At 44.4% G+C, this 26,903-nt stretch overlaps 1 protein-coding gene across 14 annotated transcripts in view; it reads right to left on the minus strand.

The window, feature by feature from the left end:
* Positions 1–26,903, minus strand: part of ELAVL2 (ELAV like RNA binding protein 2) — a 156,049-nt gene that overhangs the window by 21,761 nt on the left and 107,385 nt on the right. For all 14 annotated transcript variants that reach the window (XM_082205059.1, XM_082205057.1, XM_082205054.1 and 11 more), the window contains one exon: positions 6,469–6,572. In XM_082205059.1, coding sequence (XP_082061185.1) covers positions 6,469–6,572 — 104 coding nt within the window. The remainder of the gene's footprint in view (positions 1–6,468; positions 6,573–26,903) is intronic.

Here is a 26,903-nt window from a genome sequence, read left to right on the forward strand (position 1 = left end):
GTTTTTAAATTGTTTAAACCACATCAGTTAACAAACATGGATACATATGCTAGAATGTTATTGTTTTAGTTAAATAAATTGTTTAAATTGTTATTACGAAAATTATTATTATTTTCCTTCCAATAAACTACAGCGGAAAAGATGTCCAAATATAAACAATAATTTCATAATTATCTGTCTATGTATTTCTAGTATAACCAAATCAGTAATTTTTGATAGGACTGTAAAAACCACTCCAAAAATTTATTATTCCAAAAATGAAACCTTCATCTGGTTGTAAATGTTAAGATTATACCAGTAAGAATGAGTCTTTCTGCAAAATAAATAAATAAATCAAGTCTTGCTGACTAGTGATTTAAATCAAGCCTTACCGACTAGTGCTTTAAATCGTGATTTAAATCCATTTGATTTAAATCAAATCAAATCCACCCTGCAAGAAATGTAAATAAATTGTTTCATGGATGCTTATGACAATATTTTTGTTATATCAAACACATTTTCCATCAGTATGGGGGAACCATTTGCGTGTTCAGACCCAGAAACCTCCCCCCTAAGTAAATTAACACTTGACCCAAAATTTTGGTTTGGTTTTTGGCAGAATTTAGGCCACAACTTTATTGATTACAGAAAGTGACTGGTTGCATAGGCTCTGGTTCAACTAGCTCCCTGCCATGCATGTAGCGCTGAGCCAGGGTTCCAGCATAGGTCAGCCTAGGGTGAACACCTGGATAAGCGGACAGATGGGAACGGGCTATCTCCGCCACCCAAATGTCCCCCTGGACCCAGGCACGGGAACAACCACCTCTCAGGGGTTGACCAAACCATCGAGTCCCTGGATTCCTTTAACGGAATACCCTTCACGTAAGGATGGTGAGAGCGTTCTCCCATCCCTATCACCTGAACCAGAGCCTATCCGCAACCTTTCAAGTTGTGATGATTTGCTACACGACAGGAGAAACCCAAATGGCAACGGCCAATTAGCCAAGTGGGGAAAATTCCTGCCGTGCCCCTGTCCCAATGACAGATGACATACGACGGCATAGGAAGGTCAAGCACAAAGCTCTAAAAGTATGGAGAGGTGGGTGGGTGTTCTGAATGCACGCGCCAAAAGAGGAAGCTCTGAGTCACGTGCATGGGCATAAATAGGTCCCTCAAACTGTTTGGACTGCGTCCCATTGGCCAGATTGCACCCAGCCTCGAGGGACCTACCAACCGGGTGTTGTGGCTGACCAATCATATCCACCCACAACACAGGGTATCGGTTTTCCAGGTCTCACCACAATACGTGCCCTCTTTAAGGGAAGACCCGATTTCTAGAAAAATAGCAGTGATATGACTGATATTTGCTATCGGTCCAAACAATTCTGATCACAATTTTTTAAACCCGTGTAGACAATTTAGAAAGGGACCTAGACTTTATTTTCTTTTTTGGTCCCAACACAAATTGTTATTCTCCCTCACATCTGCAGAAGCACTTCACTTTATCTTGAGAGTACAGTCCTGTGGTATTTAATTACCCTGTCAAGAGCACTAAATGGTTTGGCACCAAGCCCTTTCCCTCAATCTCCGCTGATTGATAGCATCAATAAAATTCACTCACTTTAATTAAACCTCCAAATAGGACCTTCTTTTGCCACTCACTGGGATCAATGTTCTTTAATATGGAAAGTACAACTGCACAGGTTGCAAAGGGGGCGCCTTCCTCACCTTCACAGTTCATTTCCTTCAGATGTTCTAAGGGGATTTTTATACAATGCATACATATTTCACCTTTCTCTTGACACGTTGGTTAATGGAAAAGATCACCATTAAAAACTGGCGTCTACCAAGCCGTACTTCTCAGTTGCATAAGATTTTCTGCGGCTGTTTTTTCTCTTCTTCAAATATGCACACTGGAAAGAGGCAGTGCTACTTTCCCGCAAAGTATATTTGGTTATCTATATTTTCTAACGTTGGACAACTGTAAGGTAAAGGTAAAGGGACTCCTAACCATTAGGTCCAGTCATGACCGACTCATCTCGCTTTATTGGCCGAGGGAGCCATCGTACAGCTTCCAGGTCATGTGGCCAGCATGACTAAGCCGCTTCTGGCAAACCAGAGCAGCACACGGAAACGCCGTTTACCTTCCCACTGGAGCAGTACCTATTTATCTACTTGCACTTTGACGTGCTTTCAAACTGCTAGGTTGGCAGGAGCAGGGACCGAACAACGGGAGCTCACTCCGTTGCGGGGATTCAAACCGCCGACCTTCTGATCAGCAAGTCCTAAGCTCTGTGGTTTAACCCACAGCGCCACCGGCATCCCCACAACTGTAGTTCAAGCATTTATCCCGTTCTGAAAAGCACGTTCATAAATTCAGGTGTTTGCAGAATACAGGTGGCACCAGAACAATTTATTACACCAGCATATGTGTTTTGAAGTAGCCGTTGCTTCCAAGTGCCAAGAAGCAAGGTGACAAACCGACGTTTGCAGGATTGCAACACCTTCCTTAAATACAGAAGCCTATTTAAGTGCAATGTGACTTTTAAGCATGTGCATTCCAACTTCTCTTCTGCCTACATTTTTTAGGTTTACCTAGAAATAAAAACCCTTGGCAAGAAACATCAGTCTCGCTACCAAAGAGGCAAGTCAGTTTTAAACTCAAAAGTGGATTGTCTCTTCAGCAGTAAGAGTTGTTGCAACAGGAAACAAAAAGAGCAAAATAAATGTAGGTCTGTGAGCTTAGATACCCTTTAAAAATCAAGTTCCTTAATCGGACTCTTATATGAACCAATATTTGCATTTCACAACCAGGTGTGGTAATATACAATTTCAGCAACTGGGACAGTTATTGCATAGGTAACTATTAAAACTTTAGAGCAGTTGCGTAAAAAAATAAAAAAAAATGTTTCAAATCCTACTTGCCAACACCTCCGTAATGGCAATACATTTATGATTTTTTAAATACTGTTGAGTGGGAAGAAAACCCACAGAGTTAAAATCAAGGTTGGTGGTTTATTTTTTTTAAAAAAGCTATATTCCTCTGACAGGTGATAATTATACATATACACATTAATTGACAATTCAAAAGAAATGTCATGTCAAGAAATCTTCCATGAAAGAAAAACAGAATATTTGGCTAGCCTTTGCCCTGAGGAATTAATTCTAACCTGCACTGTGGATTTAAAGACAGGGTTTTTTTTTATTTATTAGCCAACCCTAAATAAATAAATAAGAGTTGTTCCAATATTCCTACTCTTAAGTTCTCTCTATGAGCATTTTGTAAATGCAACTTACAAAAGCCCCAATTTGCTTTATCTTACCATAACATGTCCTGCCTAGAGGTGACAACAACTAAGTAGGTTAGTGAAGTCTAGTAAATTTAATTAGATTCCTCTATTTTTCTGAGAGAGCAGAGAGGACAAATTGCCTTGGCTGAAGAAGCGAGGAGTTTCTCTCCTGGTATCATCTCTGGTTGCCCACCTCACTTCACAATGTGTGGTTGTGACTAAAAATGCACCCAGTGTTATGCTTTTCTCTTCAGAAAGCATAGTATCTCACTGTTTAAAGTCTGGTGACCATGTGCATCAAATCCGCCAAGGTCCAGGGATGCCTAAAAAGTAGCCTTCTGGCTTCTACGTCTCATGTAGCATTGAGGTCTTTGCACCAAGTCCACCTTCTCCATCAAGATTCGCTCTTCTCCATCACCGTATCAGAAGGCACACAGTGCAATGCTGCCATGTCATGATCAGCAGGGAGGGTGAAGGTAAAGGTTAAGGTAAAGGACCCCTAGACGGTTATAAGTCCAGTCAAATGCGACTATGGGATTGTGGTGCTCATCTTGCTTTCAGGCCAAGGGAGCCGGCGTTTGTCCACAGACAGCCTTCCGGGTCATGTGGCCAGCAGGACTATACCGCCTCTGGCGCAACGGGACACTGTGATGGAAGCCAGTTCAGGGAAACACCATTTACCTTCCCGCTGCAGCGGTACCTATTTATCTACTTGCACTGGTGTGCTTTCGAACTGCTAGGTTGGCAGGAGCTGGGACAGAGTAAAGGGAGCTCACCCCGTCGCGGGGATTCGAACCACCAACCTTCCGCTCGGCAAGCCCAAGAGGCTCAGTGGTTTAGACCACAGCGCCACCCTCGTCCCTCAGCAGGGAGGAGGAAGTGGTTAATTTCTAAGGCAAAGTTTTAGTTTAAGTCCTGATGAGAACACAAGCATGACCACACTGCCAAGGCCACTATATGCATTGAAGTGGAAATGGTGGCACCCTGCAGGCAACACACAAACACACTGTACTCAGAAAGCTTCGTGCTTGGCTCCAGGTCATGGGTAGGCAAACTAAGGCCTGGATCCGACCCAATTGCCTTCTAAGTCTGGCCTGCGGTCTGGGAATCAGCGTGTTTTTACCTGAGTAGAAAGTGTGCTTTAATTTAAAATGCATCTCTGGGTTATAGGAATTCTTTCTTTCTTTCTATAGTCCGGTCCCCCCACAAGGTCTGAGGGACAGTGGACTGGCCCCCTGCCGAAAACGTTTGCTGACCCCTGCTCCAGGTAATAACCGGGCAAACATTCCCGGGAATGGATTGCAAAACAGCGTAGCACATTCAAGGAAGGTGGCCCTCAGTATCAGTAACACGCTCGTGGGGGTGTTTACAACGCAGTCAAACTGACCACGCATGTTTGCTAGATAGGCGCATGAAGTGTACAGTTCCCCAGTAAGTTTGGAGGGGAAGGCATAGCCACATATAACCTCCACACCTGGCCAGGCCACCTCCTCTCTGCACTTTGTCCTCTCATCACCAAGCCATAAATGTGAGAACCATCTGCATGCCTGAGCTCCATTACTCAGAAACCATTTTAAGCTAGTCTTAAGCATGTCTGGCGCTGTGGGTTTAACCACAGAGCCTGGGACTTGCCGATCAGAAGGTCGGCGTTTCGAATCCCCTTGATGGGGTGAGCTCCTGTTGCTTGGTCCCAGCTCCTGACAACCTAGCAGTTCGAAAGAACGTTAAAGTGCAAGTAGATAAATAGGTACCGCTCTGGCGGGAAGGTAAATGGCGTTTCCATGTGCTGCTCTGGTTCGCCAGAAGTAGCTTAGTCATGCTGGCCACATGACCCGGAAGCTATATGCCGGCTCCCTCGGCCAATAAAGCGAGATGAGCGCCGCAACCCCAGAGTCGGCCACGACTGGACCTAATGGTCAGGGGTCCCTTTACCTTTACCTTTTAAGTATGTCTTTGCAACCAAATTGCCATTTTAAGCCTTCCAGAACAAAGCTGCTGTACTTGTTACTCTTTAACAAGTATCCTGAGTGAGTAAATGAGTAAATTTTTACCTTTTACATGATTTGTTTGTGCGATTATTGCTTTAAGGTGAAAATACCTTAAAGCATCCTGGATTACGTAAACAGAAAAGCTACAGTGAGCCTATCTAAACTTCCCTTTTAAGATGCAAAGGGGTGCATTCTGCTGAATTCACAAATGTGAGGAAGGAAGGATCATCTCTAATAAATATACTGTATTTCACTGCATAATGGTCCTGTTTTTAATGCTGAATTTTCTTTTCAAAAAAAGGGGGTGCAGCCATCATACAAGGAAAAAAGTGGGGATGATAGCAGGTGGATCCGAGGGGGTGTATTTCTGTAACACACCACTTAAAGTGACTGCAGGGAGAGGGAATGGAAAGACTTTCTGTATGGAAATACCTTTCTGTAAAAGCAAAGCCTCCCTTCTCTTGTTCAGTCTACTGACTCAAGAGGCGTCCCTCGTCTAACGGAATCTCTACGGTGAACGAAACCACTCTATACTTTGCATTGCAAGAATGGAACAGCTGCTCCAAGTCCGGACAGGAAGTTCCAGCGAGGAAAGCCGCGGGAACAGAAAACGAGAGGCGATGGCACCACCTGCAGCCAGGTCTGCTAGCGCCCGCCGCATCTTCCTGTGGCCCACAGAACCCAGCTGACCCCAGCATTGGTTGCCGCCAAAACGGTGATAAAAAAAGGAAGATGGTGAGAAAGGTTCCCACCTGCTCTGCTCCCCCTAGGAGCTCTTGGTCGAGGAGGAAAGGAAGGGGACCTGAGGTTTAGCAGAGCTTCAGAAGTTGGCCTGCAACTATTATGCAGTAAATGCTTTGGGGCCGATTTCAGGGCTTGGGGAAAAAGGGGGTGCGACTATTATGCGGCGGCAATGATTATGTGGTTAAACTCATTATCCTCTCCTAGCATCTATACATTAGAACACTATGTAAATTACCAAGTGTAAGGATGCCATTTTAGAATATTTGCAAATGCCTGCTATGGAGGTAAAAACTTGTCCTGAATATCCTTGCATATGCAAACTGGTAGTATGGGCCCCAGGAATTAAAGACTTGTGAATAAACCACCAATTCAAAAGCCAGGTATAGCCTTTGGAAACACATAGCACAAATAGCAATGGGCACTGTCTTCCAGTAGCACTTAATTTCCCCCATAAAAGATCTACATACTTTTATTGTTTTGGTTTGAAGTCTCAATCCATTCAGAGTATTGATCGCCTTTTCAGCATCCTTAGGGTCAATGTAGTTCACAAATCCATACCCCAAGCTTTGTCCTGATTGTAAAAAAGAAAAAAGAGAAAGGGGAAGAAAAATGTTATTACCCAACGATGCAAGCAACTACATTTGTATCTTAAGCCTTTATTAGCAAGAGGTAGATAAGCTATTTTACACTGAAGACAAAATAAAAGACAGCCTAAGTAACTTTAAAAATAATTTATAGTTGCCAGCTAATTTACTTCCCAAGTACTCACTGAAGCATGCAAACAAACTATGCTATTGTCAGAAGAACAGCAATAGTGCAAGTTGTCACAAAACTTTAAACAGATGCAGGTACACAACGCTTGGAATTTCTGAAGCACAAGTTAGCATACAGCAACTACACTTAGATATATAGACAGGTATTCTATTCAGGGAGCCTGGGAAAATGGATCCAAGCTTTCTGCGGGTGAGCTCTTCTTATGAGATGTGAAACACATTTTCTATCAGGGTGGGGGTCCCATTTTTAACCAGAGGCCAGTGCCTTCTCCCTCAGACTGTCTTCTGAGTGGAGTGATCCATATGACTTAATACAGTACAGTGGTACCTCAGGTTACAGACGCTTCAGGTTACAGACTCTGCTAACCCAGAAATAGTACCTCAGGTTAAGAACTTTGCTTCAGGATGAGAACAGAAATCGTGCGGCGGCAGTGGGAGGCCTCATTAGCTAAAGTGGTACCTCAGGTTAAGAACAGTTTCAGGTTAAGAACAGACCTCCAGAACAAATTAAGTTCTTAAACTGAGGTACCACTGTAGACCCTACAGACATCAGAGGAGTTGGGCACCCACACATAGACATTTCTCCATCCTTGCGGCCATGAGGCATCACTGAACGTCAACATCGCATTCCAGGCAGGCAAAAACACCTGGAGGCTGGTGAGAGGTACCTGCTTACTATGTAATTACCGTATTTTTCACCCCATAGGTGCACCGCCCCATAGGACGCACCTAGGTTTTTTTGGGGGGGAATAAAGGGGAAAAAAATTAATCCCCCCCAGGGGCGGGGCTGGCGCGGGGGGAAGCCCCCAGAACAGCCTGCTATCCGCAAGCCTAGGGAGCCTGGTGGGAAGTCGCGCCAGTCTCCCTAGGGTTGCGCAGAGCTTCCTGAAGCCTGGAGAGCAAGAGGGGTCTGTGCGCACCAACCCCCCTCGCTCTCCAGGCTTCAGCGAAAGCCTGCATTCGCCCCACAGGATGCACACACATTTCCCCTTCATTTTTGGAGGGGGGGAAGTGTGTCCTATAGGGCGAAAAATACGGTAGCTTCCATGTTAGGCTACAGTCGCATATAATAAATATTGATAGTTGGCATAGCGTGTATATCCTTTCTGATACACTGGTTTTTTACTTGTGGACACATGCATGTTCCCATCAGATTGAGGTTGAATCCTGACAAGACAGAAGTACTGTTTTTGGGGGACAGGGGGTGGGCGGGTGTGGGGGATTCCCTGGTCCTGAATGGGGTAACTGTGCCCCTGAAGGACCAGGTGCGCAGCCTGGGAGTCATTTTGGACTCACAGCTGTCCATGGAGGCGCAGGTTAATTCTGTGTCCAGGGCAGCTGTCTAACAGCTCCACCTGGTACGCAGGCTAAGACCCTACCTGCCCGCGGACTGTCTTGCCAGAGTGGTGCATGCTCTAGTTATCTCCCGCTTGGACTACTGCAACACGCTCTATGTGGGGCTACCTTTGAAGGTGACCCGGAAACTGCAATTAATCCAGAATGCGGCAGCTAGACTGGTGACTGGGAGTGGCCGCCGGGACCACATAACACCGGTTCTGAGAGATCTGCATTGGCTCCAAGTACATTTCCGAGCACAATTCAAAGTCTTGGTGCTGACCTTGAAAGCCCTAAACGGCCTCAGTCCTGTATACCTGAAGGAGCGTCTCCACCCCCATCGTTCAGCCCGGACACTGAGATCCAGCGCCGAGGGCCTTCTCGGTAGTGGCGCCTGCCCTGTGGAATGCCCTCCCAGCAGATGTCAAAGCAATAAACAACTACCGTATTTTTCGTTCTATAGGACGCACATTCCCCCCTCAAAAAATTAAGGGGAAATGTGTGTGCGTCCTATAGAGCAAATGCAGGCTGCGCCGCTAAGCCCAAAGCCAGAACAGGAAGACAGAGCACTGCGGAGCGCTCCGTCTTGCTGCTCTAGCTTGGGGACGGTGCCTTCACCCCGCTGTCCTGCAGAAGCTAGCAAGGCTGTTCCCAACAGCGAGACGGAGGGCTCAATCTCGCTGCTCTAGCTTGGGGATGGCTGCGCGCAAACCTCTGTAGGGCAGCGGGGCGCTGCGCTCCAAAGGCTTCAGGGATCTTTGAGGCTGGCGGTGGGGGGAAGCAGCGCTTCCCCCCACCGCTAGCACCACAAGCTCTGGTGAATGTACCTTGAACGCACCTTGTTTTAGAGGGGGAGAAGAAGAAAAAAAAAATTCCCTGTTCTCCCCCTCCTATGGTCCGGTGCGTCCAATGGAGCGAAAAATATGGTATTTTACTTTTAAAAGACAACTGAAGGCAGCCCTCTTTAGGGAAGTTTTTAATGTTTGATGCTGTACTGTTTTTAATATTCAGTTGGAAGCCGCCCAGAGTAGCTGGGGAAACCCAGCCAGATGGGCGGGGTATAAATAATAAATAATTATTATTATCAATTCCCTCTTTCTTCCCAAAGTCTCCTGCACTCTCCAAAAATATGATTTTGGAGGGTTTAGATTAGATTAGATTAGATAATTTATTGTCATTGTCCGTATATACACAGTATGCACAGCAACGAAAATCAAACACCCACCCAAAGACCGGATACACATATACATTTGCACGTATCTCCGAGCTCTCATCCTATTTGGTCATAATCTATAAATCTATAAAACATACACAATCTAGAATATAGCATGACCTATTAAAAGCATAACATAACCTAAACCTATCTCATTCCTTCCTCTCCCTACTTACTAAACCTTGCAACTGGCCCTGAGATCATTATTTAGTGCAATCAGGGCTCTTGGATAGAAACTGTTCAGAAGGCGTGTGGTTCGTGTTTTCATTGTCCTATATCTTCTGCCCGAAGGCAATAGCTCAAAGAAGTTGTGGGCAGGGTGGGTGGGATCTCTCAGAATGTTATGTGACTTCTTTAAGATGCGAGACGTGAAGATCTCATCCAGGGTTGGTAGTCGGAGCCCAATAACGTTCTGGGCAATTTTAATTGTTCGCTGTAAAGCTTTTTTATCCGTTTCAGAGCTGCTCCCATACCACGATAATATACTATAGGTTAAGACACTCTCGACGGTACTATGATAATAGGACAGGAGTAGGTGCTGGGATAGATTCAGTCCCCTGAGCATTCTCAGGAAATACAACCTCCCCTGCACCTTTCTCACAACCATATTAATATTTGTAGTCCATGAGAGGTCCTCCGAGATATAAATGCCCAGGTATTTAAAACTACCAACCCTCTCCACTTCCTCGCCATTTATGTGCAATGGTAACAATACACTTTTCTTTCTCCTAAAGTCAATTATGAGTTCTTTGGTTTTTTTGGTGTTAAGCATAAGATTATTTTCTTTACACCATTGAATTAACCCCTGTACTTCTTTCCTATAAGCAGTCTCATCGTTTCCACTGATGAGCCCCACCACTGTTGTGTCATCCGCAAATTTGATGATTGTGTTGGACTTATACAGTGGGGTGCAATCAAATGTGTACAGAGAATAGAGAAAGGGGAACGTAAGAGAACCGTAAGACGTGTTGCGAGGGTTACTTCCAGGTTTCGCCGCTCACGCATGCATAGAAGCACCAAATTGTGCCGCGCGCCTGGAACGCTTCAAGTTGCGGGCATTTCATATTACGGACGGGCCTCTGGAACGGATCCCATCCCACGAGGTACCACTGTAGTCCCTTTTCTTTCTACCAGTGGGAGCCACCACTGTATCAAATGCTATTTTGTTTACCTGTGCGCATAGCAAATAGGAAAGCAGACTGTCACCATAAAAGACCTATAAACTATTAATATGTATTATATTGATGGTGACATAAAGTCAGACATGAAAGATGCTACAGAGCAGGAACATTACATGTGGAGCGGCGGGAAGCAGCCCAGTATCTCTAATGTTTAGAGGGATGGGGCGGGCTCCTGTGGTTGCGCCGATGGAAGGACTACCACCAGAAAAGGGCTCCCAAGAATCCTACGGCATGTTCCTGCCTCAGCTACATAGTAAATGAGATTAACAATTCTATATAGTGTGAAAAAATACACAAGAATACAAAAATGCATTGCAATCATAGGTAAAGGTAAAGGGACCCCTGACCATTAGGTCCAGTCGTGACCGACTGTGGGGTTGCGGCGCTCATCTCACTTTATTGGTCAAGGGAGCCGGCGTACAGCTTCCGGGTCATGTAGCCAGCATGACTAAGCCGCTTCTGGCGAACCAGAGCAGCGCACAAAAACGGCGTTTACCTTCCTGCCAGAAGGTATCTACTTGCACTTTGACATGCTTTCGAACTGCTAGGTTGGCAGGAGCAGGGACCGAGCAACGGGAGCTCACACCGTCGCGGGGATTCAAACCACCAACCTTCTGATCGGCAAGTCCTAGGCTTTGTGGTTTAACCCACATGCAAAGTATGCTCTAGCACAGTGGCTCTCAAAGGGTGTGGTACGCCACCCTGGTGTGGCAGGAGAGCACGGAAAGCGGGGTGGGAAGATTCAAAAACAATCAATGGAACATTTAAATATTTCAACATAGTACAGTACAGTATCAAAATTATTATTTTTATTTGCAGAATATGGATAGATATTTTTTTTCAAAATGAGAACAAGAGTATTGGAGGTGTGCTTATGTAGCTCAGGTAGTACAACATCAGACTCGATCTTAGGGTCGTGGGTTTGAGCCCCATGTTGGGCAAAATATTTTTGCATTGCAGGGGATTGAACTGGACACACCTTGTGGTCCCTTCCAACTCTACAATTCTACGCCTCTAAGTGATATTGAGGACAATCCTAGTCGTCGTTTAAAATTATATATTGGGAATGGTTCATGTTCTTATGTAGCTACATTGTGTCATACTTTTTTGGATGATCACATTATAAAGTAGTTACGTTTTATGTTATAAATCAGGGGTCAGCAAACTTTTTCAGCAGGGGGCCGGTCCACCGTCCCTCAGACCTTGTGGGGGGCCAGACTATATTTTGGAGAGAGAGAAAAAAAGAACGAATTCCTATGCCCCACAAATAACCCAGAGATTCATTTTAAATAAAAGCACACATTCTACTCATGTAAAAACACGCTGATTCCCAGACAGTCTGCGGGTCGGATTTAGAAGGAATTGGACCGGATCTGGCCCCTGGGCCTTAGTTTGCCTACCCATATAAATCAAGCATTGCTAAGAGTTTTTGTTTGTTTGTGTTTGTTTGTTTTCCAGGGTATTTCGTATCTCTGAAAAATTCTGTATGGCGCGAAGCAAATTTTTATTCTGAAAGCGTGGCCAAGAGAAAAAAGTTTGGGAACCACGGCTCTAGCATTTGCTGAGGGAACTGAAATGGCAACGAACAACCAGTGGTTGCTAGCAAAAGGAGAACGAGACAGGAGCCATTCTCTGGAAGGACACATCATTCGCCCCCAAGTGCACCGCTAAACTTAAGGTAACGGTATAATATTAAAGTAGAGATGCAATCCAATTTGATCAATGTCTCTTCAGGAAAAGCACTTCACTGTCGATTTAGCTCATGCATATTCCACTGTGAAGTACGGTGTATTAGATATATATATATATAATATATTGTAAGTCACCTCAAAACTATTTTTAGTAGTAGGCACCTAAGAAATTAAATTAAATTAATGTGAGTTAGGCATTCAACCTTGCCAGAAACGGCTGTATACCAGATCCAACAGCACTGTTACACAGTGGGCAAAGAGGCAGGTATCTAAGACATAGCTATCAACTTTTCCCTTTTCTTGCAAGGAATCCTATTCAGAATAATGGAATTTCCCTTTGAAAAGGGGAAACGTTGACAGTTATGATCCAAGAACACCCTCAACTATGCTAAATGCCACAGACATGCAAGGTGCAAAGTTCCAAAATTCTAGTACGAACCAGTCCAAACAGGAAGGATGCAAAGAGCACAGCGATGAAACTGTCAAGGAATCACCCGGCATCACCATGACACCTGGCAAAGAGCTTTCCTTTGTTCGCAAGGCTTGATTTCAAGCTGCACAGGCAAAAGAAGCATTTCCCTGACTCCTTGAGGAACAATCGGAAGCAGACTTCAAGGCTTCGTGTTGCTCCTTTGCAGCCGTGCCCTTACCTGACATCACATACACAATGGGTAGGCAAACTAAGGCCGGATCATGCCCAACTGCCTTCTAAATCCAGCCCGCAAGAAGGTCCGGGAATCAGCGTGTTTTTACATGAGTAGAATGTGTGCTTTTATTAAAAATGCATCTCTGGGTTATTTGTGGGGCATGGGAATTCGTTCATCCCCCACCCCCCAAAAAAAATAGTCCGGCCCTCCACAAGGTCTGCGGGACAGTGGACCGGCCCCTGCTGAAAGTTTGCAGACCCCTCACATACACCATCAGTTATGAAGCAGGTAGGTGTGGTTTGGGGAAAATCTGCCGCATAGACTCAATTGCGACCACTGCTGGGTCCAATTTTGCCTGTGAGCTTCAGGTTCCCCCAATGCTGCGATAAGTGTGTGTACATGTGCACAAGTGAATTTTTTTACAACATTTGCAGCTCTTTGCATTTCCATAAAGCACTGATTTCAGTTCCAAAATTATGTGCTCCACTCCCCTTGTGCTAAGGGCAGAAACCGGAGCAATGTTGGCCATTTCTTATCCCCTTCTCTTAACATTGGTGGATTGTAACTTTCAAGGTTAAAAAGAAATTGTTCCAGAAGAAATGAAAAGGTCATTCTGTAAAGCAAAAGGACAAACAAAAATAAATTTGGAAAATCAGGCATGGAAATGTTCAGAAGCCAGTGGGAGAATATTCTGATCTCTCAGAATACCCAGCTGTTAGCCTGAACATTTCCATTACAGTGGTGCCTCGCAAGACGAAAAGAATCCGTTCTGTGATTCTCTTCGTCTAGCGGTTTTTTCGTCTTGCAAAGCAAGCCCATTGAAGGATAAGCGGATTAGCGCTATTAGCGGCTTATCTGCTGATCGGATCAGCTGATAAGCGGCTTAGCGGCTTAGAAAAAGGGGGGAAAGGAAAAAAACCCAGCAGGAACTCGCAAGACACTGTCGTCTTGCGAAGCAAGCCCATAGGAAATTCGTTTTGTGACTCACCTCCAAAACGGAAAACTCTTTCGTCTAGCGAGTTTTCCGTCTTGCGAGGCATTCGTCTTGCGGGGCACCACTGTATTGTTATCACAGAATAACTTGACATTAAAGGTAAAGGGAACCCTGACCATTAGGCCCAATCGTGGCTGACTCTGGGGTTGTGACGCTCATCTCACTTTATTGGCCGAGGGAGCCGGTGTACAGCTTCCGCATCATGTGGCCAGCATGACTAAGCCACTTCTAGTGAACCAGAGCAGCGCATGGAAACGCCGTTTACCCTATTTATCTACTTGCATTTTGATGTGCTTTCAAACTGCTAGGTTGGCAGGAACAGGGATTGAGCAACGGGAGCTCACACTGTTGCAGGGATTCGAACCGCCAACCTTCTGATTGGCAAGTCCTAGGCTCTGTGGTTTAACCCACAGCGCCACCCGCGTCCCTTAACTAGACATTAGAATGTATCAATTTGATTCTCTTTATGTAAGGATTCATGGTGCCCCCTTAAAGGAGATCAGGGGGAGCTGCTTCTGTCCAGATGCCCAGACAGGGGTTAATGGGCCAAAGCAGCCCCCCATCCCCGCCCAAGATGGTGAGCTTGGAAGGCTTGACCCGAACTGATGTCCGTCATAGGGTGATCTTTTTTTATAATAAGTTTTATTTATTTTCAATTACAGTGGTACCTCCGGTTGCAAACGGGATCCGTTCTGGAGGCCCATTCGCAACTTGAAAAGAGCGCAACCTGAAGCACCACATCTGCGCAGGTGCGCAGCGCGATTTGGAGCTTGCGCGCATGCGCAAAGCGTGATTTAGCGCTTCTGCGCATGCACGAGCGGCGAAACCCAGGTCGCCGCGGGACGTAACCTGAAATAATATAACCTGAAGCAAACGTAACATGAGGTATGAATGTACAATCCAATAACAGCCTCATTATAACAACACCAAATTATAATACAATTACTAATACCAATAAATCAAATACAGAATTGTATAATTTAGGTTCCCCCCCTCCCCGTGCTAGAATTGAGGGTTTGATGATTTCCTTTATTTCTGCGTTCCAAAATCTTATTAATTTCAATTACATTCCGGTCGAAATAAGAATCCCTTATACAACTGAAAAATTAATAACTTCCATTCGTGTTGGCACATTAAATGATTTATAGAACTACAAGTGAGGCACTCAAACTATATCCTTGTTCCTCATGTGTGTGGCAATCATCATCGGGTGATCCATAACCCAGGTTTGACTGCCAAACAAATAACCATCAGCCAGCCAGGACGATTCAGTATACAGTGGTACCTCGGTTCTCAAACTTAATCCATTCTGGAAGTCTGTTCCAAAACCAAAGCGTTCCAAAACCAAGGCGCTTTCCAATAGAAAGTAATACAAAACGGATTAATCCATTCCAGACTTTTAAAAACAACCCCTAAAACAGCAATTTAACGTGCATTTTACTATCTAATGAGGCCATTGGTCCATAAAATGAAAGCAATAAACAATGTACTGCAGTCACACAATCAATCAATCAATGAGTAGCTGAACTGGGTTCCAGACAGTCACAAAAAAGACCCACAAAAACGCAAAATAAATAGTAAAAAGAGACAGACTTCAGTGTAACACTCAAAATGGAAGTGTGGCACTAATATTGGAAGCGTAACACTTAAAACAGAGCACGTTCGGTTTCTGAAAAAAGTTTGCAAACCGGAACATTGACTTGTAGTCTTTGGGTTCCAAGTTGTTTGAGTACCAAAGCATTTGAGAACCAAGGTACCATTGTATACACCCAAGGCCTACGCCAAAGCCTACTGACAATGGTCATTGTGACTTGTTTACATCCCAAGATGCTTGTCCTCTGAATATTGCGTCTCCCCATGCCTTGGCCTCTGATGGCTGTGTGCTTACTGGCCCTAGTCCTGGTTAGCCTTGCAAAGCAAGGCTGATGGTATTTTCAGCCATCTGGGCCCACTATTTTATTTTTTTACCTTTCACTCTCTCAACCAACTAACGATAATAACTTCACGAAACGGATGCAATCCATGAAAGCTAACACAGTGGTAAATCTTTAAAGGAAGGAAGGAAACCGAAATCATGAGATGCACTTCAAATCGTTTTTGGGTGATATATCACAATGTATCGCTCAACCCCACCCCTGAAAGTTGATGACATGTTAGCAGAGAGGAAGGGCTCGTGGTAGCGAAGGCAATTTAGGATTTTACTTTCACAACAGAACTTTCTCCCTCCCTCCAAAAAAAAATCTGTTCCAAAGGATCGGGGAACCCCCAGAACAGTTTTGTTTTTTTAAAAAAAAGGGGGGGAGCAGGGAGTGCAGAGGGGAAGTTTTTTGAACAAGTGGAAATCCTTGCACTGATGGAATGAGTTAGCTAGATACCGCCTAACGTACTCACACCTTAGAAACGTAATATGGGAAGCAACTCTCTCCTCCAAAATGTTGCATAGCTACTATTTTTAATCTGACAAATTTCATTTGAAACGATCTCAAAGGGGTATGTGGAAGTCTAGTGTGGATCAGTGAAAAACTTTTTGCCAGTGGACGTTCAATTTCAAACCTTTGCTACGAAGAGAATTTCCAAGATTGGGACATTAATAATGCATCGCTTGTCATATAGCACAAGCTGAAAGTCATTTATAGTTGGGAAATGAAATTCCCCAATCTCTGGTTAAGCTTTCAAACAAAAACGTTTGAAAATGAATGTTTGGCCAAAGGTCCCCCCCTTTTTAAAAAATCCTAGTTCAAGTGCACACATTTAAAAGCAAACAAAATCAATGTGGGGAAAAGGCAAAAATAAAAATAAAAATTATTTGTTGTTTTCCCAGCACTTTTTCCCGAGATACCCCCTTTAAATGCATGAAATAACTTTTGTTCTCAATTAACTGCTTAGCAATTTTAGTAGTCTGGCTATGTATCAGTACTTAACTTTATCACTTTCAGAAAAGATTGCTGCTTTACCTAATATACAACTTTTGTGAACCCAACACTACAACTTTGGCCTACAGGACATAGAAGCCATTCTATTCTGCGTCTCCCTACTATTGGGACAATCCTAATGTTTTCATACTGTCCCCTCTTTCCCTCCACCACCATCTTGCTGCCACAAGGGGCGAGGGGGCAGGTAGGGGGCAAATGGCGATGGCAGGGGTGCAGTGGGGGACAGGATGCGTACCATCTTTTCCTTGAAAAAAAACACCAAGTATGGGTGTGAGAGAGGAAGACAATGTCTGAGCTATACTGACGGTTGCCATCTGCTTTCTAATGCTATTCTTAAATCATTTTAAATGGTTTTATTATTCTTATTTGAGTTATTATTTTGTGACCCATCCCAGGACCATAAAATTTTGAAGAAGAATGGAGGAGACAATTTAAAAATTAAAAAGATGACAAACAACTGAGCCTTATACCAGGCTTCCTCAAACTTGGCCCACCAGATGTTTTGGGACTACCATTCCCATCATCCCAGACCACTGGTCCTGCTAGTTAGGGATCATGGGAGTTGTAGGTCAAAAACAACTGGAGGGCCGAGTTTGAGGAAGCCTACTTTATACTAATACAGTGGTACCTCGGGTTAAGAACTTAATTCGTTCCGGAGGTCTGTTCTTAACCTGAAGCACCACTTTAGCTAATGGGGCCTCCTGCTGCCGCTGTGCCGCCGGAGCACAGTTTCTGTTCTTATCCTGAAGCAAAGTTTTTAGCCTGAAGCACTACTTCTGGGTTAGTGAAGTCTGTAACCTGAAGCGTATGTAACCTGAAATGTATGTAACCTGAGGTACCACTGTACCAAAATGATCAATTCTAGCAGCAGACAAGCTCTGTGTGCACATTTCCACCCTGCAGAAGACTTATTTGAAGAATTTATACCCCACCCTTTGGCCACAAAGCACAATACAATACAAAGCCTGTGGAAAGTATTAACAAAATACTTCCAAGTTTAAATAAATCGCTTTGTCAATTTCATGTCTAAATCGGCCAGTCGTACTCTTGGATCATCCATAAGGCCAACGAACCACAAATTTTGCTAACTCAAAGTAGGCACTTGCCTGATCTCAGAGGGTAGAGGTGCCACTGTCAAGATGGCTCTATTCCAGATCCCAACCAACCAAACACTTATATGTAATCAGAAAAAGCACCCCAGTAGTCACAGCAATCCAAGTACCAAGAAGGTAAAACTATAGGGGATCACCCCACAGAAAAAATGCATGTTCAACTCTACTCTGTTGAGCAAGATTGTGTATATGTGTATATATATACACACATACGCACAGTGGACCCTCGGGTTACATTACCTTTCGGTAACGTAACTTTCGGGTTGCGAACATAGCAAACCCAAAAGTGTATACTTCCAGGTTTTGCCATGCGCGCATGCGCAGAAGCAGCACCTCTTCTTGCGAAATTTTTGGGGTGTGCACAAACCCCTGGAACGAATTAGATTCATATCATATCATATCCTCTCTCTCTCTCTTTCTCTCTCTCTCTCTGTATGTGTGTGTGTGTGTGTGTGTGTGTGTATGTGTATACATCCTATTCCTTTCCCCATTCCCACAGAAGAGCACTTTTTCACCCAGCTTACCTAGAGAAAGAAGAGATGCTACAAAGTTATGAAATGATAAAAAGAGAAGGGATCTTGCTCTCTTCCTCCTGTTGCATTTAGTCCAGCACCAACAACCCAACATGGGTTAATTCTGGTTGCCAATATTTGGGGACCCAAGAGCCCATTTACAGTGGCCAGGGCTGAAGGGATTTCTTCAGCAAAACCATACTGGCAAGGGTAGAAGTATTACTATTTATTAGATTTCTTAGCCGCACGACACCAGGAGGTCCCAGGGCAGGTTACAAAAAACAACAACAACACACAGTACAAAAGTTGGTTTTAAAAAAATGCAGAAGGCTAAATAGAACCTTCACAAAGCATAGGAAGGTATGAGTGGAGTTTGGGAGTCCCTTGAGCCATTTTTAGCAGGATAAAAGAGGATATCCTCACATATGGACATCATGGGTTCAAGGTTTAGGAGTTGGAACAGGCAGTCCACGTGAGGATTGTCCAATTTACCACTCAGTGGTATGGGGTGGGGGTGACAGCAGCATAAATACCTATGAACAGCTAGTGGACCCACCTTAAACAGGAAGACAACTCATCAGGTGCTAAGAAAGGTTTAAGGAAAGTGCTCCAGTGTCTCAGATTAATATAAATCTACACCAGTGGAAAGGAATTTAGAGGTTATGTTTTAATCCATTGCGGATATTTTAAAATTCTTATCAACAAAGCTGTTGTTGCATCTTAAATTCTAAACTGGAGTCACATCTCCTGACCACTGGTGCAGAAAGAGGCAGGATCTGAAAGCGACAAAGCAGGAGCAATGAAGTTAATTAATACTAATACCAATACTAATAATTTATATACATGGCGCCCATCTGTCTGGGTTGACTCTGGGCAGCTTGCAGCAAATTATAAAACCACAGTAAAATATGAAACATGAAAAAGCTTCCCTAAACAGGGCTGCCTTCAGGTGTCTTCTAAAAGTTGTGTAGTGATTTATCTCCTTGCATCTGATGGGAGGGCATTCCACAGGGCGAGAGCTACTACCAAGAAGGTCCTCTGCCTGGTTTCCTGTAACTTCACTTCTCGCAGGGAGGGAACTGCCAGAAGGCCCTCGGAGCTGGACCTCAAGTGTCTGGGCTGGACAATGGGGATGGAGACACTCTTTGAGGTATCCAGAGCCAAAGCCATTTAGGGCTTTGAGTTGTGCTCGGAAACATACCAGGACCAACTGAAGATCTTTTAGGACGACTTATATGGTTCTGGCGGTCACTCCCAGTCACTAGTCTGGCAGCTGAATTCTGGATTAGTTGTCATATCTGAGTCACCTTCAAAGGTAGCCCCACGTAGAGCACATTGCAGTAGTCCAAGTGGGAGATAACCAGAGCATGTACCTCTCTGGCGCAACAGGGCGCAGGCAGGTAGGGTCTCAAATGGAGATGGTAGACAGCCGCCCATGGACAGAATTGTCCATGGACAATTGCAGCTCCATGGACAGCTGTAAGACCAAAATAACTCCCAGGCTGTGCACCAGGTCCCATTCAGGACCAGGGAGTCGTCTCCCACCTGCCCACCCCCTGTCCTGCAGAAACAGTACTACTGCCTTGTCAATATTCAACCTCAATCCATTAGCCACCATCCGCACCCCCCCCCAAAAAAAAGCAGGGAGATTTTCAAGTCTTATCTGCCAAAAAAACCCAAACACACAGCCCACCTCACCACTAGAGCATATTTCTGCTAGGAAGCTCAAAGCAAGGGAAGTGATCAGGAGTAGAGATGAACTGAGAATTTACACAACTAACCTGCACACCCCAGAACATTCAACTTTAATTCTGAGATAGAAAGATGGAGATTTGTTAAATCACTATAGAAAAGGTAAACAACTATTGAAGATAAAGAAAATGAGATGCATCAAATTAGACCTAAATTGCCCGAGGCAAATGTAAAGTTTTAAACATATTTCTTCATTTTCATACTTTAGGGATGTGAAGGATTATACAGCAGCCTCTCTGCTACCAATAGAGTTTTCTTCCGCTTCTGAAAAATAAAAACGAGTTCGTGCACTCAAGTCTAAAGGCACAAGTTAAGTAAATTATGTTCATCTGGCTATGCATCCATGCCATTATGTTTCCCATGCTTGGTAATTATAAAAATATCAGCCTTTGACAAGTAAACAACAGGGAAATCATTCAGACTGTCAGCTGTAATGAGTCAAGAATTATTATTGTATATTAGAATTTGAACACAATGAAGTACACACGCTGGTGAAATCATCGTTGCAACTTCGGAAATAGAAACTTCACGAGCTAAGGAATTAACCTAACTCAACCAAAACCAAACCACACAGCTTTCAAAACTCCCCTGAACTTTTGCTTTCTTTTTAAAAAACTTATCGTTAATAATGTTTTAGAACCTGGGTAGGCAAACTAAAGCCCGGGGGCTGGATCCAGCCCATTTGCCTTCTAAATCTGGCCAGCAGACAGTCCGGGAATCAGCGTGTTTTTACATGAGTAGAATGTGTCCTTTTATTTAAAATGCATCTCTGGGTTATTTGTGGGGCATTAGAATTCGTTCACCCCCCCCATATAGTCCGGCCCCCCACAAGGTCTGAGGTACAGTGGACCGGCCCCCTGCTGAAAAAGTTTGCTGACCCCTGTTTGGGAACAATCCATTTTGCTACACAGGCATAAGCAAAAAACAAACAAAAACAAGCTCTTAAATATTCATGTGCGAAACATACTGGATGCAGGTAAGATCACAGCACAAAACCAATCTAATGAAATGTTGCAGAATTGTAGGATATTAAGACGAACTGGCTTCCTCCACTCTTTCCATGAGATACTTCTCTGAAAAGGCAAAATTCCCCGTGCCCATTCCACCCAAAATGACATTCGAGAATGATACAGCAAACAGGGAATGTAGGGAGATCAAAGAGGAAATTGACATACCCCATACGTAATTCCCTTTACCCAAAAATCCAATGGTAAAATTTCTCCCAAAGCATCATTTTAATCTGCTTCTGACTCTGGACTTTGAAAGGCAGCGGGAGAGCTTTCTCTAATGCATAGCCAGAGTAACCACGCTCCCCCCATTTTAAATACTAAAACAGAACAGAAGTGTTTGGGCTTCAAGGCACCAAGAAAGGAAATGAGTAAAAAGGAACAAGCACAAACAGGGCAATTCAGAATGCCAGACACAAAATTTCAGGCCATTAATACCATTAAGCACAGATGTTTAAAATGTGTGTGTGCATGTGTGTGTGTATTTCCAGTGTTTGCTTTTTGCACATTTGAGAGTGAAAGGAGGCCTTTTTAAAAACCAGACAATTAAGGCGCAGTTCAAATTATGAATTATGAATTCAGAAACTGGAGAAGTTTTACACATTCTAAACCCCTAGCAAATTGGTGCTTTTCCCCATTAACAGCTACAGGAAAAACACATGCATAATGAATCATACAAGAATGCTGCATCACTTGGAGAGAGAGAAATTACAAACCCAAACCGTGAAACTGTAAACGTTAATGGAGCCATTCTAAAGATATTCCAGTGGCAAGCTTCAGAATTAAACTCTAACATAGTCAAAGCTAAAGATCTGACAAGTGAGGGAAGAAGGCTTTCTTGTAGCAGGTAATTTATTTATACAGTATTTCATCAATAAATATTAAACTCTGAGCACACAATGTTTTATTCAACTATTAAAACTTCCAAGTCCATCCTTTTTGGGGGGTGCTGGGTGCAGGCAATCTTACGTAATAAGAGCATGAGATCGGGTGGGGAAGTAAGAAGTCACCCAATAGCAATTGATTTCCTTTAAATTTTGATCAACTAGAGTAATCTACTAAAAAGAAAACAAAAACAAAACACATACAGTGGTACCTCGGGTTACATATGCTTCAGGTTACATACGCTTCAGGTTACAGACTCCGCTAACCCAGAAATAGTGCTTCAGGTTAAGAACTTTGCTTCGGGATGAGAACAGAAATCGTACAGCGGCAGGCCCCATTAGCTAAAGTGGTGCTTCAGGTTAAGAACAGTTTCAGGTTAAGAACGGACCTCCGGAACGAATTAAGTACTTAACCCGAGGTACCACTGTACACACATTAACTTTGACCGTTTGCACCAACAGAAGGAAACGTCTCTCCAAATTTTGAAATATACCACTTTCTGGAAAAGTACGAATGAGAAGGGGTTGGGGAATGCAAACAGGTACAAAACTAATTTGCTTATTAAACTCTGAATTTATGTATCACTTTAGGAGCATGGAATGCCTTATGTACAACTCAGCACTTGGGGCAAAAATAGCACCATGAGAAATTCATAACTTTTTTTTTTAAGGTTATTGGATCAGCTACTTTTGTTTTGGACCGGTGTGATGGGATATCAAGGAAAAGTGCTATTTCTGGATTGTTATTATTATTATTATTAAACCTACTCAAAAACACAGTGTTCTGCCCATTGTTTGAATATTTATTGAAATAACGTTTGATGAAACAATCACCGCATCAGCCAGTGAAAGCAACTGAACTCGGCGGTACTAAGGAGTACTAATATTTGGTACACGCAATATTCTGTACATTCGCCAGGGCTGAATATTCAGTACTTTCACGAGTACATTCCTTCCCAATGCAGCCCCCAAATGTTGGGCAATCCACTGACCACATTCCATGTAGCACAACAGTCTACACTGATCACACATCCCAAAGAAACTCCTAGCTTTCTTCATTTTTGCTCTACAACTGACTATGAATGTCCAAAGTCCGTTTCAGGGGCCTAATCTGATTTAATCTGGCCCCCAACAACTTTGGCTGGCCCTCATGCACATCCACTTCATCAAATATGGCCCTCTTTGAAAAAAGGCACCCCTGGATGCGATGAGCAAAGACTCTTGGTGGGCAGAACAGAGGAAGACCACCTGGGCAAGGATTGCCTGCCCTCACTGTAGCCCAGCTTGGGTTGTAGAAGACATCTGTACTAGCTCTGTGTACATCCTCAATGACAAGGTGAATGGGATGATTGAGGTGAGTTTTTCCTTATGTTGGACTGGCCAGTCAACAAGGTGTCTCAAGTCAGATCAGGGGCTCCACTAAAGTTCTGAACTATTCTGTGGACTTGGGTGTGCCCCCAAAATGCAGCACTTTGAAAAGTGACCACTTCCAATTTGCTGGTTTACAAGGGAAGCCAAGCTGATGAGGGAAACAGAGAGAAGGGTGTGAAGAGATGAGGGATCTTTCATTCTGACTGATGGATCTAGTTTTAAACACTCTCCCCATCATTTTCAGATAGTACCAAAACTCCCATTTCAACATAAGGCATCCAGCTAAATCTTCTCCCCTCCACCTTCCAAAAAGCCCTAAATCCACCAATCTCTCCCTTTTTATCAAAGGGATGGAAGCAGGGCAAGCAAGCAAGCAAAAAGACAGGTAAAGGTAAAGGGACCCCTGACTATTAGGTCCAGTCGTGACCGATTCTGGAGTTGCAGCGCTCATCTCGCTTTATTGGCCGAGGGAGCTGGTGTACAGCTTCTGGGTCATTTAGCCAGCATGACTATGCCGCTTCTGGCGAACCAGAGCAGCGCACGGAAACGCTGTTTACCTTCCCGCCGGAGCGGTGCCTATTTATCTACTTGCACTTTGACGTGCTTTCGAACTGCTAGGTTGGCAGGAGCAAGTACCGAGCAACGGGAGCTCACCCCATCGCGGGGATTTGAACCACCGACCTTCTGATCGGCAAGTCCTAGGCTCTATGGTTTAACCCACAGCACCACCCACGTCCCAAGCAAAAAGACAGACTCCTTTAAATTAAAAAAATACCATTCTTTCTTAATATGGAGGAAAGCTACAACATAAACACCAGCAGAAAATAAAAATAAAAACTCTTCCCCTTCTTTTGGGGGTGAGTGGGAAGGAAGTAAGTGCTTTCCAGTTCTTTTACTTTTTCCGTTTACTTTGCTGCTGGCTCTTTGATTGTGTCTAGCCGTGGGGGGTCCCTCCTGGATTGTTAGCAGGCTCTGCATAATTAGCTGAGCTCTAAGTGGAAAGATACCAGGTGAAACTGAAAGAGTTTGCTGGCTTGTGAGAGAGAAAAAGCAGGAGACACAAATTATCTGCAAAGTATCTGTTCAGCTGAGCTACCCCCCTGGAAAGCTGTCAAGTCTCCACCTCTTGTTCACAGGTATATTGCCTTGTTGAAACACTTATCACTATATTACAGGACTACTTGCCCTTCTTGCCTCTTCTTCCAGCCCCCCCCCCCCGATGCCACTTCTCCAGCCCGCCGCAAGGTCTGAGGGACAGTGGACCAGTCCGTGGCTACAAATTTTTGCCGACCCCTGAGCTAGGCTAAGTAAGATTAGAATGAGCCTCAGTTGCTCTAATAAAAGTTTTCTGCTACCTCTTCAAAATCAAGAATTATACACACACCCCCAATTGCACCTTTACATGAACAAGTAAGAGGAGGGAGTATATTAACGATACAAAAGCTAAAATGTACAGGTTCAACTACAGACAGAAAAGCCATTTAGAATTACAACAGCCAAGTGTTGGTGTTAGCTGGTTGGTTGAACAATTTGCAATAGGGATGCAGCTCCTATGCTATTTGGGCATCAAGAGAAGACAGCTAGCAACTGCACAAGACAGACTGGCAGATCTTCTTCACACCGTGTTGCCACTGCCACACCCAAGATACCGAAGGACCTCTGCCAACTGACAATACGTGGGGGACATGACGAGGCCCCGCGTCCATGAGGCTGTTTTCTCATCTGAAAACCAACCCAGTGAAGAAGCCAGAAACCGTTCTGAAGCACAAGCTTTGTGACTTTGTGCAAGAGAGTGAAGAACGTAAGGAGGGGTTTCTGGATCAGTCCTCCAAACTAGTCTCATCCATGCATTAATTTCATCCAAGCTGGTGGCCCTTACTTGCTCCTCTGGGAGAAGATGTGCAATGTGTGAGGAAGGTCTGTTCTCTTGCCTGAACCGAATCATCCAATGCTCAGTGGTTCTCTCTAGCGTTCAGAGAGAGGGAGAAAAGATTTCCTTCTGTTTAGAGAAGTTTTTAATGACTGAGGTTTTAATGTATTTAATGTATCTTTTGTTGGAAGCCACCCAGTGGTTGGGGAAACCCAGTCAGATGGGCGGGGTAGAAATAATAAATTTATTATTATTATTATTATTATTATTATTATTATTATTATTATTATTATTACTATTATTCTATCCACTTACTGCTCCACCATGTGTAATTTTAGATACTTCAAGTACACATCCTCTTACCTTTTCTCTAAATATACTCAAATGCCCTAACCCAGGCACCCCCAAACCCAGCCCTCCAGATGTTTTGGGAATACAATTCCCATCATCCCTGACCACTGGTTCCGTTAGCTAGGGATGATGGGAGCTGTAGTCCCAAAACGTCTGGAGGGCTGAGTTTGGGGGTGCCTGCCCTAACCTTTCGTGATCCACCCCCTTGATCATTTGGGTGGCATGATGAAGGAATGCCATTGGAAGCTTTCAAATCAATCCTTCCCACATGCACACCAAAAGCATTGGACTGGCTGCCGCTGCTACGATTGGCAGCTGCTATTCTGGGATGCGCACGATCAGAGCCGTCTTTCCCATAGGGCTTAGTGGTTCGTTGCGCCAGGGCGCCAGCCTCTCAGGGGTGCCCAGCGAGTGGAGGAGCTGCGCGGCTTTGCCAGCGGCCTCCCCTTTCCCAGCATGTCTGCCAGCTGCGCCCTGTCAACCATATGGCTGGCGGGCATGCAGCTAACCTCCCAAGCCTCAGTGGGAGGAGAGCGGTCCCTGCAGAGGCTTAGGATGGAAGCTGCGCCCCGCCAACTCTATGCCTGGCCGCCACGCAGTTTCCCTCCCAAGCTTCTGCAAGGATTGCTCTCCCGCAGCGGCATGGGGGAAAGTTGCGGCCCCCCAATGGCTGGCAGCGCACAGCTTCCCCCCCACACACTACCTGTGGTAATTTGGGGGCTCTGGGCAGATATTTGCATCCTGACACCATGTCTACTAAAGACAGCCCTGCACACGATTGCCAGCGGATAGATTTTCTCAGCCAGGTAAGAGATTTTTTGCTGGGAAAGGGTCTGTTTGCGATTGGCTGCCGCTGTGGCAAGTGGGCGATTGTCGGCTGCCGGGGATTGTCAGTGTCAATGCTGTGTGTGAGCATTTTTGGCAATTCTCTCTCTCCCCCTCCCCCCAGCTGTAAAACTTTGGGCAATCCTCCGCAGTTCAGACCCCGTGCATGTTTATGTGAAAGTAAGATATATATTTTTTGCTTCACTGTGCCTCAATTTAGACTTGCTTACAATGAATTGTGTTTGCCGTATTGATGCCCATTCACCTGGGGTGGTGAGATCCTTTTAAAACTCTCTTTCAGGTTGAGACTTGAAGTTTTAAATAAACTATTAAGAAAAAACTAAGGAGCCTGGACCAACTGGAAATGATCCACTTCTTTGAAAAGTGACTCCCATCCCCAAAACACACCCCTGCTAGACAAAACCCCAAAACCATACAACACGAAGGCTGA

Source organism: Podarcis vaucheri, assembly GCF_965113315.1.
Source record: "Podarcis vaucheri genome assembly, chromosome: 17".
Classification (NCBI taxonomy): Eukaryota; Metazoa; Chordata; class Lepidosauria; order Squamata; family Lacertidae; genus Podarcis; species Podarcis vaucheri.